At 47.9% G+C, this 15,994-nt stretch overlaps 1 protein-coding gene and 1 long non-coding RNA gene across 6 annotated transcripts in view; one reads left to right on the plus strand and one right to left on the minus strand.

Moving 5' to 3' along the window:
* Positions 1 to 15,994, minus strand: part of LOC308464377 — a 532,762-nt gene that overhangs the window by 206,510 nt on the left and 310,258 nt on the right. The window lies entirely within an intron of this gene.
* NECTIN1 (nectin cell adhesion molecule 1) overlaps positions 1 to 15,994 on the plus strand; it is a 197,376-nt gene that overhangs the window by 168,013 nt on the left and 13,369 nt on the right. For 2 of the 5 annotated variants that reach the window (XM_080983556.1, XM_080983553.1), the window contains 3 exons: positions 1,480 to 1,627; positions 3,180 to 3,270; positions 3,647 to 3,760. In XM_080983556.1, coding sequence (XP_080839682.1) covers positions 1,480 to 1,627; positions 3,180 to 3,270; positions 3,647 to 3,760 — 353 coding nt within the window. Of the gene's footprint in view, positions 1 to 1,479; positions 1,628 to 3,179; positions 3,271 to 3,646; positions 3,761 to 11,305; positions 11,495 to 14,999; positions 15,045 to 15,994 lie in introns of all 5 variants that reach the window. The other 3 variants (XM_080983554.1, XM_080983557.1, XM_080983558.1) reach the window with 3 other exon arrangements.

Here is a 15,994-nt window from a genome sequence, read left to right on the forward strand (position 1 = left end):
CTGAGGGTGCCATTGTCAGCTGCTGAACATCCACATGCAAACTGGCCTAAGAATGGGAGTCTAACCCGGAGCCAGCGGGTCCTGGGTTTTTGGTCCTGTGTCCCTCCCAACACCATCGAATCGCCTTCTACAGAAGGCACTGCCCACTCTTCCTCACCATCAAGGCATTTCCCCAACAGACCAGCAACGGCTGCAGCTCAGAAGGAACCTGTCGCTGCATGATGGAGGCCCGGCAGGATCCATTTATCACCCGGCAGGCAGCTTTATTTTTTAAAAAAGACGTGAGAGTATATCAGGGCCAGGAGAATAAAACAACTCAGCAAAGACAAGCAAACACGGGAAAGATGACAGCCTGGCGAGATGAAGATGTACAACTGGTGGGATCACAGGAAAGTAGAGGCGGTATTTGTGGGGGAGGGGTGCGTATCTGCTTGCTGGGGAACCAGCTAAACAAGCACCTTTCTTGAGCAGGTATAAACTGACTCAATATGGGTCAGTTTCTAGGTTGCGTATTGGGCAGCCAATACTGATTTTCTGCTGCAAAGAGGTAGGGAGAGGGGTGCAATTTGCACAGGGTGAAACAATGGGTTGGCACTTCTGCCTCCACCCATTCCAAGCCACTTTGCGCTCTTATTTATTTATCACTTATTTATTTAGAACATGTGTTGTTGTTGTTTACCCACCCTCCACTTTAAGGTCCCGGGGCAGGCTACAACAATTAAAATACAATATTTAAAACAATTCAAAACAACTTTCGATCACAGAAATAAGGTGGGTCCTAAAAATATTCATCGTGTGTGTGTGTGTGTGTGTGTGTGTGTGTTACATACCACGCCAATTTCTAAGCAGGCAGAGCCTCCAGAGGTTCCTGCACTTACCTAGGTTTAAATTCCTTGGAATGAAGCTCAGATGGTATCTTTATGATATATGGCTTTATTTATGCATATATACAACCTGAACATAGGAAGCAGGGGCTCGGAGTATTAACACTCCCGTAGATATTGCTCCCTCTTTATTTTATTTATTTGTTCACATGTTTCACAGCATTTATATACCATTTAATTGAAGTCAACTTTGCTATGAGAATTAAAATGCAAACAGACAAGAAACATAGGAGCAGACAAAACTGCCTTTTATTGAGCCACACCTTCCAGCTTAGTACTGCCTGCACAGACTGGCAGCAGCTCTTCAGGGTTTCAGCCAGGGGATGTTCCCAGAGCTACCTGGAGATACCAGGGATTGGATGTTGGGATCTTCTGCTTGCAGAACTGATGCTCTGCCAGTGAGCTGCAACCCTTCCCTTTGTTGCCCATCAAGGGAGTAAATGGTGTGATAAGGGCCTACCAGGCAGAGCTGATGTAAGGTAATACTCCACATTTGGTTTTTTTGCAGGCTTGGAACAGTTCTGCAAATGAGAAATGATAGAATGCTGCTTATATGATCTTAGTGCCTAAGACTACTTTTTCCTATTCATTACAGATAAGCCATTGCCCCGAGGGATACCAGGAGGCATTTTTGGAATCCTGGGCGTCGTTGCTGCTGCTGCCCTCATTATCAGCGTGGCTGTGACTGTCTTCATTGTCTACAGGCGACAGCAAAAGGGCCGCTCTGACACCGACAATGATCTGTGAGTACCACACGCCCACCACAACCCCATGAAGGAGGAGGAGGAGAATCAACTTTGAAATTGCATGGGCCAATAAAAGGATAGGGCACCAATTGTGGAAGATGCTATTGCATTGGCATTCCCTGTATTGAGGAACCGTGTTAAGCACCTCTAATAGTAGGAAAGACCTGTCCGTGGTGCTGATCTTCCATGACACAGCGCAAGAGCAACCTGAGGCCCCCATCAATGGGATGCATTTAGATCAGATACATCCAATGGAAATCTAGTGTAGAGGATTCACTTTTGCACTCTCTGGACCGCCCTTTCTGCCCATTTAATTTCAACTCTAAGAGGCAAATAGCTTTAGCAAGTCCCTGTCCTGGGCTTGCAAGCCTTCATCTCATTGCTTCCCTTTTTAACGGGACCATTTTCTTAGTACTGGTAAAGAAAATATTCTTTCTTCAGAGGGCATTTGAACATACCTCCCTCTCTCCTCCGCCTTGCCTGCTGCTTCTCAAAGCATCCCTGGAGATGAATAGGGTTTCTAGGGAAAATGTTATTGTGCCAGGACAATGCATGGCCTGTCCATTTTTGTAAATGCATCTCACTCCCCACTTGAGCCCATTCCTGTATGCCAGTTATGCACCAATGGCATATCAGCTTTGACTCACTCTGTACGTGGAGCCAGTTTTATTGTGGAGACTCTGGGATTGCTTAATAATATGCTAAATGGGGGAAACCTATATCAGCCACCACTGTGCTCATTCCTTGAGAGAAGCTCTTTGCTGCTCTCCTCTGTTCAGAACTGAAGTGGGAGGGATCCAATTCTAGCATCCAATGAAATATGGGCATGTCTAACGGTGTCAATTTGGGAGAGGCTGATCCAATGCAAACAAAGAACTCAGCAGGAGGGGAGAAGATGGTGGATTTCTGCAGGGATATTTACAGAGACCTTTCACGAGCATCATAGGAGGTATCGGTGAGCACACTGCCACCCAAAAGCACCACATTAGTGACCCAGCTGTAAGATGAAGGCTAGGTAAAGGTAAAGGAACCCCTGACCATTAGGTCCAGTTGTGGCCGACTCTGGGGTTGCAGCGCTCATCTCGCTTTATTGGCCAAGGGAGCCAGCGTACAGCTTCCAGGTCATGTGGCCAGCATGACTAAGCCGCTTCTAGCGAACCAGAGCAGCACACAGAAACGTCGTTTACCTTCCCACCGGAGCAGTACCTATTTATCTACTTGCACTTTGACGTGCTTTCAGACTGCTAGGTTGGCAGGAGCAGGGACCGAGCAGCGGGAGCTCACCCCGTCGCCGGGATTCGAACCGCCGACCTTCTGATCGGCAAGTCCTAGGCTCTGTGGTTTAACCCACAGCGCCACCCGCGTCCCTAAAATGAAGGCTGGAACCTCACAAAATAGACTTGCTGGGATGTTCCTGTGCCCTGCATTGTGTCTATGGCTGACCATTTTTTTAGGTTCAAGATGAAGGCTGGAACCTCACAAAATAGGCTTTCTGGGATGTTCCTGTGCCCTGCATTGTGTCTATGGCTGTCCATTTCTCTTCCTGCAGGATTGACCTTCCCCCCTCCCACAAACCTGCTCCCCCACCTCCCAAGCGGAAGCAGGAGATGAAAAGCCACCTAACAGCAGAGGATATCCAGGTACCTTCCCCGGTTGCTGACCATCCTCACCTGAAGCAGAAGGAAGCGTGGCTTCTCCAGCCACTTGTCAGAGTTGCTCTGCCCATCCTATCTGGGGAAGTTTTTTGGTGGGGAGTCAATTTGGTAGGATGGGTGTGATGAGGTAGGATGTGGTGAGGTAGTCATTTCCATAGTTCCTTTAAGGGATACTGTAATTCAGTTTGCAAATTTGGCAAGCAAAAGAAAATGGGAGGGATGAAATAGAATTAAGGGGGAAAGGGAGTTGGGGAGAGAGGGACAGAAGATAATAGGCAAATAATACGGATGGTCTACTGATAATATTTGTGAAGAGTTGCTAATCTGCCCTCTTGAACTTTACTCGCCCCAACAACCACAGGTCGTGCACTTGGACAACATGAAGGAGCCAGAGGAAGAGATCCAGAAGTTGCCACCACAACCCCCCTACTATGACATGGCAGCCACCGAGCCAACCCTTCATTCCGACAAGATGGTAAGGATGAGGACCACTGCCTGCCCACAATCTGGACCTTTCCATGGATCAGGGATGGGGATCCTGCATTCCTCCAGGCACAGCTGGACAACAACACCCATTCTCCTTGACCATTGGTCATACTGGTTGGGGCCGATGGGAGTTGGAGTCTGACAACATCTGGTGTGCAGTGTGGAATGCTGCTTCATATATCAGAGATGGGGAACCGGATGCTGGACTCCCAACTCCCATAGTCCCTGACCATTGACCATGTTGGCTGGGGATGATGGGAGTTGGAGTCCAAAAGCAATTGGAGGGGAACTGGTGCCCCATTCCTGACATGCAACCTAAGCACCCTGGTAGTCAGCTGGTGGTCCAGTCTGACTCCCTCAGCTATTAGGTCTCTCCCACCCACTCATCCCCAAAAGGTAACTTCCCATCAAGAACCCCTTGCTGCATCATGTTTCCTTTTCTGGGTGAGAAGCAAAAAACCACAGGTGCTTCTTTGTATGATCTTAAGCCTGTCACTCACAGCAAGCAATGGCTGTTGTGGTACATCCTGCGAGCACTTCTCCAACTCTGTGAGATGGGAATTGCGAACCATTTCAGGGCCTGGGTGGATTGCCAGGGTATCAGCTTGGGAGAAAATGGTGATGGTACATTATGAAAGGAGAGCAGTAGCCCCTTTGGGATGCTGGGCTATGCCGTGGGACCAGATGAGAAAGGGGGAGAGGGTAGGTATTGGTCCAGAGTCAATGGCTGCTGCTATTTGCTGTTGGCTCTGGTTGCATCCCTCTTGCAGGACTCAGACCATTGAGGAGGCCAGCTTGAAAGCAACAATGATTCAGGGGGCCTGTGTGGAGGTCCCCAAGGGGGAGCTTTGCCTGTGGGGAAGCATAGGGCTTCCCACCAGCCAGCATGCCCGAGACTGGGAAGACGTCCACACAGAGCATGGAGAGAGGGGGCGGGAGGGCTGGCGGATGCCACGGCAGATGGGTGATCTGCCAGCGGAGCGTGCTGGTGCTTGACTGCTAAATGAGGACAGCACTTCTTTTTTTCTGAAAGCCCTTGTATTGTATGAATCTGTTTCAGCTGCAGGCAGGAAGACGGTAAATGCAAAGCAGGAGCGACAGCAGGGAGATTAGTGGGGGGTCACCGAAGGCGAAGCGAGTTGAGTGGAGAGGCAGGCGAGAGGCCACTTCGGAGGAGGGAGAGGAATACAGAACAGGAGGGGGAAGGTGGCTTTTTCTCCCTAGCCCATGATGGGCTTGCAACACCCATATGCAAGGGAGACCGCTGCTCAGCGCTTCCCAAAGCTGCACATTCAAAGCCTGAGACCAGCTCAGGTGGGCCCCTTGAGGAAGGTGATGGAGGTGACGGTGCACCCCAAGCTTTGTAGAAAGGTGTCATTCTGGCTTCTTCCCAGGTAACCCAGTGCCATAGATCAGAGGTAGCCAATGTGGTGCCCTCCAGACATTATCAGAACGCAACACCCATCCCTGGCCATTCAACATGGTGGCAGGGGCTGATGGGAGTTGGAGTCTTCAAGGTGGCACATGGGCTTCCCCTGCCCTAGACAACAAGCTTCAAATGGTGCAGGGGAGGGCACCGATTCACATGCCATCATGCGACTTGGTACATGAGGAGAGCAAAGAGCTGGGCTCTAAAGAGTCCTGCTGATTCAGACCAACGGCCCATTTACAACCTGCTTCCCAGCTTCACCAACCAGATTCCGCTGGGAAGCAGAGCAAGATGATCATTCTCTATTGTTTCAACGCTAATGTTTCTTATTTGCGGGTGCACTGCTTCTGACCCTGGAGCTTCTGTACGGTCATTCCAGCTATCAGCCTCTGACAAATCACTCCTCCTGTATTCATTTGGGTCGTCCTATGTAAAGCCATCTCAGCTTGCAGCCAGCACTGCATCATGTGGCAGTGAGTTCTGTAAGCTACCTGCGCCTTTGGTGAAGAATCGCTTTGTTTTGTCAGTCCCAACCTGCTGCCCATCAGATTCATGGGATGACCCTGAGTTCTAGTGTTGTGAGTCTTCTTTTATTGCTATTGATTCTTTTCTTACTGACGATAATTTTAGAAACCTCCATCCTGTCTTCCCTTCCTCATCTTTTTTGGCTAAACGTAAAAGTCTCAAATAACTTTCCTTGTCCTTTACTGCACTTTCTCTACCTTTATGATATTTCATACAGAAACTGGCTGGGGACCAGTTTACTTGCAGTATTGCTTTACCCCACAGATACCCACTCAACCGCTTCAGTCTGCAGATTTGGCACTGTTGCAAGTGCCACATAATATCTATTCCGCAGTTGTAATAAATCGATCGTTTAGCGTGGCAGCTCCCTGCTTGTTAGGACACCCCATATTCATCTCATGGAGCTACAGTTCCCAGAACTCCCTGGAAAGAAGGATTGATTGTTACACCAGCCTGAGAATTTTAGCTCTGGGAGGAGAGTAGGGGTCACCTGGTAACTCTCAGCACCCTTAGAAAATTACAGTTCCAAGAATTCGTCAGGAGAAAGCCAGAACTGTTTAAAGTTGTATCAGAGGCACTGTGTGGTGTGAACATGGCCTGAGCTTCCTGCACCACCCTCAGATTCTGAAATTGGACTCACTTCTGTGCCTTGTGTCTGCCTTGCTTGGGCTGATGACTCTGGACATTAATGCTGGTTGCTGTTTGATGTTGTGGTCAATTTGCCAGCTGGCTCCTTTCCTAGCAGACTCCTAAATCAGCAGGTCCTCTGAGTTGGCAGAACAGTCCCAGAGGCATGTGGCCTCCCTAGTCCCTGCCAGGCAGGGTGGTTCCAGAGTCAGGCCAGGGACTCTGAGAAAAGCAGATAAAGCACAATGGCAGCATTAGTATGGAGACAACAGGTGCCTGCACATTATGCGGTGATGCAGGCAGTGCCGCCACCTCCCCTTATCTCCTGGGACATAATGATGGCTGTTGCCAAATGGAATAAAAGTGCATGGCAGCACTCGCAACTCAAGATGCTGATCTTTGAACAGATCAGATCCTTGGTCTGTTTAAGCCAGTTTTGTCCACTATAACTCCCAAAGTCTCGGGAAGAGGCATTTCTTTTGGGGGTGCACAAAATACACATTCAGTATGCCATCTGCAAGAGGGAGGAATCAGCAGACATGGGGGGGGGGGAAGCTCAAATTTTGTAGAAGTGGGGAGGGGAGGGGAAGCGTAAGAGGAGGATAACCCCCAAAGGGCCCAGTGAGGACTGAGCATGTTCAGTTGGTGAGGAGTGTCGACTGATTGCTAGGGCTTAGGGAATTGGAAATCAATAAAGTGGGGAATGGAGTAACCTGAAAGAGGGTATGGCTGGCAGGAACTAAACAGGAGCACGCTATGCTGCAATATTTTGTTGCAGGCCCCTGTTGTATCAGTTTAAATCCAAGCACTGGAAACAAGCCCAAAGGCTACACTCCTTGACTGACTGAGGTACAACAAGCCTCAGAATGGAACTGGGTCAACCTCATCACCGCAATCAGCACAAAGAGGTCAACTGTAAATTGGTTTTCTCTGACTGTGTTCCATTGCAATTGGGGTCAGCCTTTCCACCTGGTCTCTGGTACGGCCTGTGTAAAATCAGTTGGAGGGTTGTGGGCATCATATTCTGAACAAGGCCATCCCAAACAGGTTTTCTTAAATTATCTCCCCTTGCCCACCTTGCCTTATCATATACTTAGCAGCATGGCCCTAGCTCATTAAATGAGTGCAACTGGACCGTTTGTGGTGCTGTAGTTTATTTCTTAAAACTACATCACGCCTTTCCTTCCTTGGGAGGCCAGAGTGGCAAACACATCAAAATAAATTTATAAAAACAGTTTAAAACATTCTGAAAACAACTTCTTTGCACCTGATTCAGGGAAGACCCATCCCATTTTTCCACCTGAAGTAAAATGGGATTGATGCCTCTGCCTTCAGCTGCCATGGCCCACCATGACTTCCACCACTGGGCAGGCATTCTGCAAAATATTGCCATTCCACTTCTCTACCCAGGGGCAGGGAAGCCAAGCAGCAACCTTTCACTTGGCAATATATGAACTCAGCATGAGAAGAAGCAATGAGTGGGCTCTTCTCTTTGTGCTACCCCACATCCTCCAGAGAGAGGGTGAGTTGTAGGGATGGCTGATCATACATGAAGTTCCCTGAGGACTGAAAACAGTGTGGAAGTAATGCTAAGGAAGGGACGCCCTTCACTTTTCCAAAAATGACTACTGCAGTGCCACCTCATTTAAATTTGATTTAGTCCAAGAATGTGTGAATGCACACCTGTCCCTTTGGTTGATGGTGGTGCAGAGCTGGAAACTTGTTTAGGTTTGGAGGTTGGAGGTGGGGACAAAATAGGGAGGGGAAGTGGTAGAGAGAGGGGAACCTGGAAAGAGTATCAGGAGAAGAAGAATAAATGGGATGGAGGGAGGAAAGAGATGGAGCTTCCATGGTAGAAATGAGCAATGATCTAAACTTAAACCTCTGATCAGGGGGAAGAAAATTATAATGAACAGAGAGGTTCTGGAATTCTGAGCCCAGAGGATAGGTGGCATTCTTCTGTAAGTCTGGGGAAGAAATTTGCTCAGGGAACCCAAACTCAGCTGTCCTTTGACATCTGTCCTTCTCCCTATATTGTGACATAGTTTTCCATTTTAAAAAAATGCATACAGAAAAAAATGTAGCTTATGGAAAAGAATGTACAAAAATGCTGTACATGGGAGAAAATTGCTTAAGAAAAATGTGTATGATACCCCAGTATGGAACTGTGTATATTAGAGTGAAATGCACACAAAAATGGAGACAGATTTTCCACAGACATACTGCTTAAAAAATATAAATCACAAACTTGTGCAGAAGTGGACATAACTAATTTTAAGATTAGGAGAACAGGAAACAGGGGGGGACCGAAACTGACATTTTTGTCCAATGTTTATGTTCTTCCAGAATCAGGGTGGTTGCAGGGACTAGTTGCAAATTTCCATTGCATCCAATTCTAATTTGTCATTCCAGACCCTGCCCCCCAGCTAGACCCTGCCCCCAAACTCTGTCATTCTGATTAGAGAACGAAGATGGATGATGAATCTGGTTCTCTTGCAGAGACAAGTCCTTGCAAGTCAGTCCTCAGACCCTGGGCATGCTCAGCGATATATTTTCCTTCCGAGCTGCTTCAGGGTGGCAGGTTATTATGGTCTGTCCTTCTCTATTCTCTCCCCCCCCCCATGCTCTTCCCCAGGGGGTACTCAAAGGTACTCTTTTTGCTGTTGTTAAAAAGTGTGGCACTTACTGTAGCAACTTCATGGTGAGTATCAGCGTCTATTTTTCTAGAAAAAAAGCACTGCCCCCTCCCATACCATTTTTCCCTCCTCTTGAGGCTCCTAGTGCTGATGTCAATGGGTGATGTCTTTTTATCTACTTGTATGTTGAAGATCTGCAGGTAGCAAGAAGAGAAAGCAGCTGAAGATGTGAGCGTTTTGTAATCTCACAGAGCCAAACTAAATGTAATCCTGGCAAGAGCTGTGTGCCCAGGCTGGATTGCTGTTGAATCCTTACCAAGTGGAGGTTTAAAGGACAGTAAAGGTGGTGGGAGCTACAGACCTCCCCCTCCCTTTTATTTAAAAGAAGCAGCACAATCCAAAGTGGACCCAGGAAACACCTACAATCCAGCCATCGAGAGCCTCTTACTTGCCAAATTCAGAGTTGACCACAGCCCTATGTAGACGTCCTGGCAGAAAACAGCTGCTGTGCACATTACCTGTCACAAGCAGGGTTTCCAAACTCTGGTGCTTTTCTTCTGGTTCACCACAGTGGTGCCTTAAAAACAGCTTCTTGACGTGAGGAAAACTCAACAGGTACAGTTTTGGTCCACTGCTGCACATATACGCGGGGGAAATCTTCCCCTGTTGAATTTCTTCCTCTCGGGGACTAAGAAATATATGGCGATGGGGAAGATGGGAAGATGGACAGGAGCGTGCTATTTAATCTCTCATCAGCAAAGGCATCCAAGTGTCTGCCATGTTAACAGAGAGCCAAGTCCGGGATATGGTACTCTGAGGCAGTCAGAGGCAATTACTCAGGAAATCAGCCCTTGTAACAACAGGCTCTAAAGTGCTTGTTATGGAGCCATAAACCTCTTTGAGTGCCTTCCCCACAGCTGGTAAATGGCTGTGAACCATTTCAGAAGGGGTGGGAGGTGCCTTGGAATGAAGCACCTTTTGCATAATATCTGTGGCAAGCCAGTGCCTCATGTGGTGGGAAAAAGCTGAGAAGATCATTATTGGGGGTTTGGGGGGGTAATAATGGGGAGGTTCATTAAGAGACTCCCCACCCCAATCTGAAGACTTGGCTGTATCAACAATGCTGCTTCAACTGTTAATTTCCCAGTCCTTAAAGTTGGAGAGGAAGAGGGTCCTCTGCTGACAGTCCCTCCCTGTGTATGTTAAAAATAATAATAAAAACCACCTGGTCAAGCGCGGATTCAGGATGCTGCCATGTTTGCATGGCTTTAGAATGGCGTGTTTGATGTCACGGGTGTCCAAAGAGAGACAATACAGAGAAGGCTGGTCTTGGATCTGGGGGCCCAGGTCTTTGAGTATATTCCACACCACAGGTTTACAATGGTTCAAGAGTCCTCCCGTCTTTCCAGGGGGATTCTGGGAGCTGTAGTTCTTCTCTGTAGGGGTCCATCCGCCCTTTGAAGGCCAGCAAGCGCTTTTGGGGTTTTCAAAAGTGCTGTGTGTGGCAGCTGCTAAAATGGCTGCTGCGATGGAATGTGTGGCTTGACACAAAATGGCTGCCACATCTGAAAGAGCAGAATGAGAGACAGGTCCTTTTGCAGGCACCATAGAGGATACTGTTGGGCACACTGCTGCCCATGAGCAGCCCCCGGTATAGATATAAGGTGGGGCATTTAAAGGTGATCTTTCTCCCCACTTGAAATCTGGCAGAGGACATCTGATATACAGAGCTGTAGCTAGGTGATCTTGCACCCCTGGCAGAACCATCCAGATTGGGCCCCCTAGCAACAGACAAATTAACTCTTCTTTCTGCCTCCTGATGGTGGTCTTGAATCATAGGTCTTGACTCTGAAGGGTTGTTGTTGCAGGGAAGAAACCAGTAAAGACGGCAAATTGAAATACGCTATACAATTGTTAATGTGGAGCAGGCAAGCACTCAGGTCCTCAATGCGATGTACGATGCCGTTTTTTTTACTGTTCATTTTAAACCTTTTTTTATCTCTTCCCCACTGTCATTCTTTATTTTCTGCCTCACTTTGTCTTCCTGCCCCACACATGACCCACCCCATACCTCTGTTTCTTCCTTCCTTCCTGTTTCTTTCTTGGCACGATCCCATTGGTTGTGTGTTTTCGTCCATGTGCATTTGGGTATGTGCATCTCTCTTTCTCTCTCTCTCCCCCACACCTCTCTGCCTTCGTGTCTCTTCCTCACACAACACACTTTCCTCCAATGTCGTCAACTTGTTCCCTTCCTGTCCTCCGCCGCCACCACCACCCTCTTCCACGTCTCCATGCCTCACTGCTCTCTCGTCTCCAGAACTCTGGCAACAGCAAGGACTCCGACGTCCAATATGCAGAGTTGGACACCTCCGCTCTGGCGACGTCACCCAGCCCCAGGACTTCGATCCATGCTGGCGGAGACCTTGTCGAGTACGCAACCATCCAGGCTAACTTATGCTAGCGCATGACACTGTAGGCCTTTCCCCCCTCAGATTCTGGCCTCAAGGTACACAAAAGCAAAGCACCCTTTTTTTCAGTCCTTCCTCTCTCGGTTGATTTCTGGCTTCATGTCTGTCTCTTTCCTCCTCCTCCTCCCCCCCCTTTTGTGGAATGGCTTCCCCACTCCCCTTTGCATCCTATCTTTCCCCCTCCCCTCTTTCTCCTTGCCATGGACCTGCATGCTCCTCTCCTTGCAATGGATGGTTTCCCCCTTTGGTGTTGCCTGTTCAAAGAGAACAAGAGCTGAACCCAGCTTTTTGCCTTGCGCTTTGTGCATGTAGCTCGTGGCGGCATGGCCTGCCTCCCTCTTTTGCTTTGTACAGCAGAGGGGAGGGGAGGACAGGAGGGTGGGCAGGAGCTTTGCTCTGGAGACAGGGCTTCTGTATTCTTTGGGGGGAGAGTGAGAGGAGGGTTTTGAAGTTTTCTAAGTGGATGGGTGAGGCAGAGAAGAAAGTACTTGGCTCACCACTTGAAATTGGTCTGGTGATTGCCTAGGGTGAGGTTGATTGTGAGATGGGGAGGAAAGGAGTACTTGTGTTGGGGGAGGTCACATGAGAGTTTAGAGCCAAGAGCATTCACCCACCCTCTGTCCTCAGCCAGTTCTGCCAGCTCTGGGATCTGAGCAGAGCAAGAGGATACTCAAGGGAGATGGGTGAGAAGGAATCCAGCAAAGAGCTGCATTGAGAGAGGTTAGAGAGGCTTCTGAAGTTCACGATTCCAGGTTGTACAGTTGTCTAAGGTGGTTGGAAAGTCAAGAAGTTGCAAAACCAAAGTCAAAGAAGAAAGGTGTGTGCAGATAAAAGCCACCACTTCTTCAGGGTCTGTCCTAATAGGCCAATCCAAGAGCACACAGCAAGAGATTCTGGAGAGGCTCACAGTGTTGAGAAGTGGGATTTAGCTGGCCAACTCAGTGCCAACTGCCATGGCCAATGGTTGGGATGATGAAAGTTGATGTCCAACAGCATCTGAAGGACCACAGTTTAGTATCCCATGGCTTAGAAACTTTGAAGAATGGGCAACAGAGGATCAAGAAAGCCCTGCAGAGTCTCCATGGACCAAGTCTCCACCACCCAAAGCCTTGCCATCTAGAAAGAGCCAATTACTCCACCAAAGGGCACAAAAGGTGGAGCATTAATCTGACTAAATCTGTGGTGGTTGCAGCAGACCAGTGCTGAGGCAACTTGTTCCAGCCTGCAATCATATGCAGGGTTGTTGTCCATGGTCCTGAAACTGTTGAACTCTGAGCCAGTGCCCTGAGTCCTGTCCAGGGTGCTGGCTCTGATCCATCACAAAGTCCACTGAGTCCACTTCCATCATTTGGACCACTGCCTTGTCATTGTGAAAGAAACTGCTATGGGTATGGACATGGTGTCCTGGCAGAGAATATCTTTCCCTTGTTGAATTTTTGTCAGCCAGGCACCTGTTAAGGACACAGGAATCCTGTCAAGAGAGGGGGGAAGTTGCAAAGCCTGGTGCCAGTTATGTGTAAAACCTAGTGAAATTTGGTGATGGAGGGCAGGGAGATAAGACTAAAGGAGTGTGGAGGATTCAGATCTCTTCACTCACTCAAGTACCCCATCTTGAAATATAAAATGTATCCTACTTCTTATATCTGAATTGGACAGACACAAGGCTGCTGTCAGACCCTGGCATGCTAGGGCAGTAGCCAGGGCTCCAGCAACTCATCAGGGCCTGCTGCCAATGTCTGCAGTGAATGTCCTATAAGATATCTCTTTTTCTGCACTGGCACACTTGGCTGGGTCTAGCTGACATGTTAACTTTTCAGAACACCATAGAATAGTATGCCATTGGGGGTAATAGGGGGAATCAAAATGGTGGCTAGACAAAGCTATTTGGTGCAGCTCAGACCACTGCTGCTCACCTCCAAGTAAGCATGGCCCACCAACGGGCAGTTGGACCAGGCTCCCTAAAACCTGGAACCAGACCTAGACAGATGTGCAAATCACCAAACAGTACACATCACCTCTAATTTACCCCAAAGGTGTTCAGATTTGCATTGTAACAGTGAGGGAGATGAAATACTGCAAGACAGGCAGAGGCTCAGGAAATCAGCCCCTGTAACAAAAGGCACGGAAGTGTTTGTTTTGGGGGCTGTAATTTATTTATTTATTTTTGCATTGGCTCTCCGCAGCTGTGCACTTTGCATCAATGCTGTGATTGCCCAGAATTTGCCATATATGGGGGCACAAGTTTGCAACAGAGCATAGTGGCAAGTGGCAAGTCATACTGAGTGAGGTTGAGAGCAAAGACACCGAAGCAGAGGGCAAGTAAGTGAGATGGGCTTTGAAAGCACTGGATGATGGGCATTGTGATACATGGTCAGCAGCTTCTCTATGATCTGGGGGGTGCAGAGGGTACAGCTCTTTGTACACTGCTTATTGATTCCCCTAAAGGCAGGTGCAGCTGCTGCCCTGGAAGAGATTAGGAGAAAATAATAATTCTTCTTTGAATTAGCTTACAAATGCTGTCAGGTCTTGCAAAAATCATTGCAAGGGCTTGGGGAATTTTCAGGCCTTGTGGTGATTGACAGGTACATGGCACCACCCACCTGTCAAATTTGACCTGGGGGAGGGGAGGTAACAATCTGAGCCACTGGATAGATCAACCTCCGCCCCATTTAGATGCAAACTTACCTTATTTGCATGTCCCGAAACAGTATACAGGTGGAAATGCAGCTATGTTTTGAAATTCACACTTTGAATTTGACAGTGGACTTCTCCAATCCCCAAATGTGTACAAAACTGCATATAATAGGGAATAGTGTGCATGAAAGTGCATATATTAGCAAAAAATATTCATACAGAAATGCAGCATATTAGTGGAAATGTATACATTAGGAGAAGTGTTCACTAAAATGCTGGTGAATCTTTGTGAGTTTCTTTAAAAAAGAAAAGAAAAAGAAAACCTCAAAATGGTTAGTAAATGTGGCAAACTGAATTTAGACTGGGGGGAAATGAGAGACTGAAACTGACCAGTCCCTCAGTCCCTCATGTGCCAATCTCTTTAGCTCATTGCTGTTCATAAAGGTCTGCTGTCAGTCTGGTGGCAGGACTTTGATATTGACCAAGATGCCTTTTATCCCTGCTCCATGGCCACATCAGCCTGGGAAACTGCACAAGAGACCTCTTTCCTGCATCAAGTCTGGCAAACGTTTGTGCCGGGCAACTTATGATGAAGGCTTTGGGGAGGCTGCTTCCAGGTGTTTTCTCGAAGGGTTGGAAGAGGAGCATTTGGGGTTACAGGACCCCTCTGTGAACAAGGCCAGAAAGGCAGGAGTGGAGGTGGGGTGTCAATAGAGCTGGGTGGGCCTTCCTCTGTTCTTGCTGCTCCCTTTGTCTCCCTTGCCATGCCACTAGCCCTGTAGAGCCTTCTGTGATTGCCGTAGAGAAAGCAACAGCAGTAGGTAAGGAACGCACTAGTTCTAGCCTAGCCAAAGAGCGGCAAAAGTAACCTCTCTGTTTTACGGTGTCTCACTCGTGTCCTGCGTTCAGAATGAGGATCAAGGTCTTCGTAGATGTAACAAGCGAGAGTGGACAGTAAGTTTTCTTCTCTTTTGCCCTTTCCTGATGGATTTGGGGAATGGGGGGGGGGAGAAGCTCCTAAGACAGCCTTCCCCAAGATGGCACCTCTGAATATTGTTGGACTACAAGTCTTGTCCTCTCTGACCATTGGCCATGGGCTACTTGGAATTGTAATCTAACAAACTCTGGAGAGCACTGAATTGGGAAATGTTGATGTTGTAGGGTTTGGCAAATACCTAGATAGTTATATCCTAAGAAGAGCCTTGCTGGACCCATCAAAGGCCCATCTGGCTTTGCATCCTGCTTCATAACAGTGGGCTGACAGATGCCTCTGGGATATTCACACCAAGAACTTGAAGGCAATAGCCTGAGGAAGTAGCATTCAGTTCAGTGGCAAACTATCTCCAACGATGGAAGGGTTGTCTCCAGATAGCGTCTTCATTTCAGAGTGGATCAGTTGCAATGAATGGACCTACGTTAGCCATGTCTAATAATGTCAACGGGTTAACTTTGAAAATGACTAATCCTGGGTATAATCAGAAGGTTCCATTGAGTTGTCATAGCCAACAGCTTAGATGCCTTTGCAGGAAGTAGCTGCTATATATATGTGATAAATAAGCAAACAGCTGCCGATATATCCATCACTCATGAACATGGCCAATCCCATTTTAAAGCATCTAAGCCAGCAGCCAACCCACATCTAGTGGAAGTGAGTTCTGCTAATTATGCATTCAAGAGTTTTTCCTGTTACCTGTGCTGGATGAAAGCCACCGTCCAAGGGCTTGAACCAAGCTCTCTTTTTCTCAGTCCAAAGTGGGACATGGCCTATTGTCTGCTCTTTAAAATGTCCCAGACTATGTCCATCTCATGGCTTATCCAGATTTAACTTTCCTCCACTCTTTCCAGGCATGGCTTATACTTTAAAGCTCCATGTCTGAGCACCATTTTTTTTTTCTGTCCCAGAG

This window comes from Podarcis pityusensis (genome assembly GCF_964106645.2).
Source record: "Podarcis pityusensis genome assembly, chromosome: 15".
In the NCBI taxonomy this organism is placed as follows: domain Eukaryota; kingdom Metazoa; phylum Chordata; class Lepidosauria; order Squamata; family Lacertidae; genus Podarcis; species Podarcis pityusensis.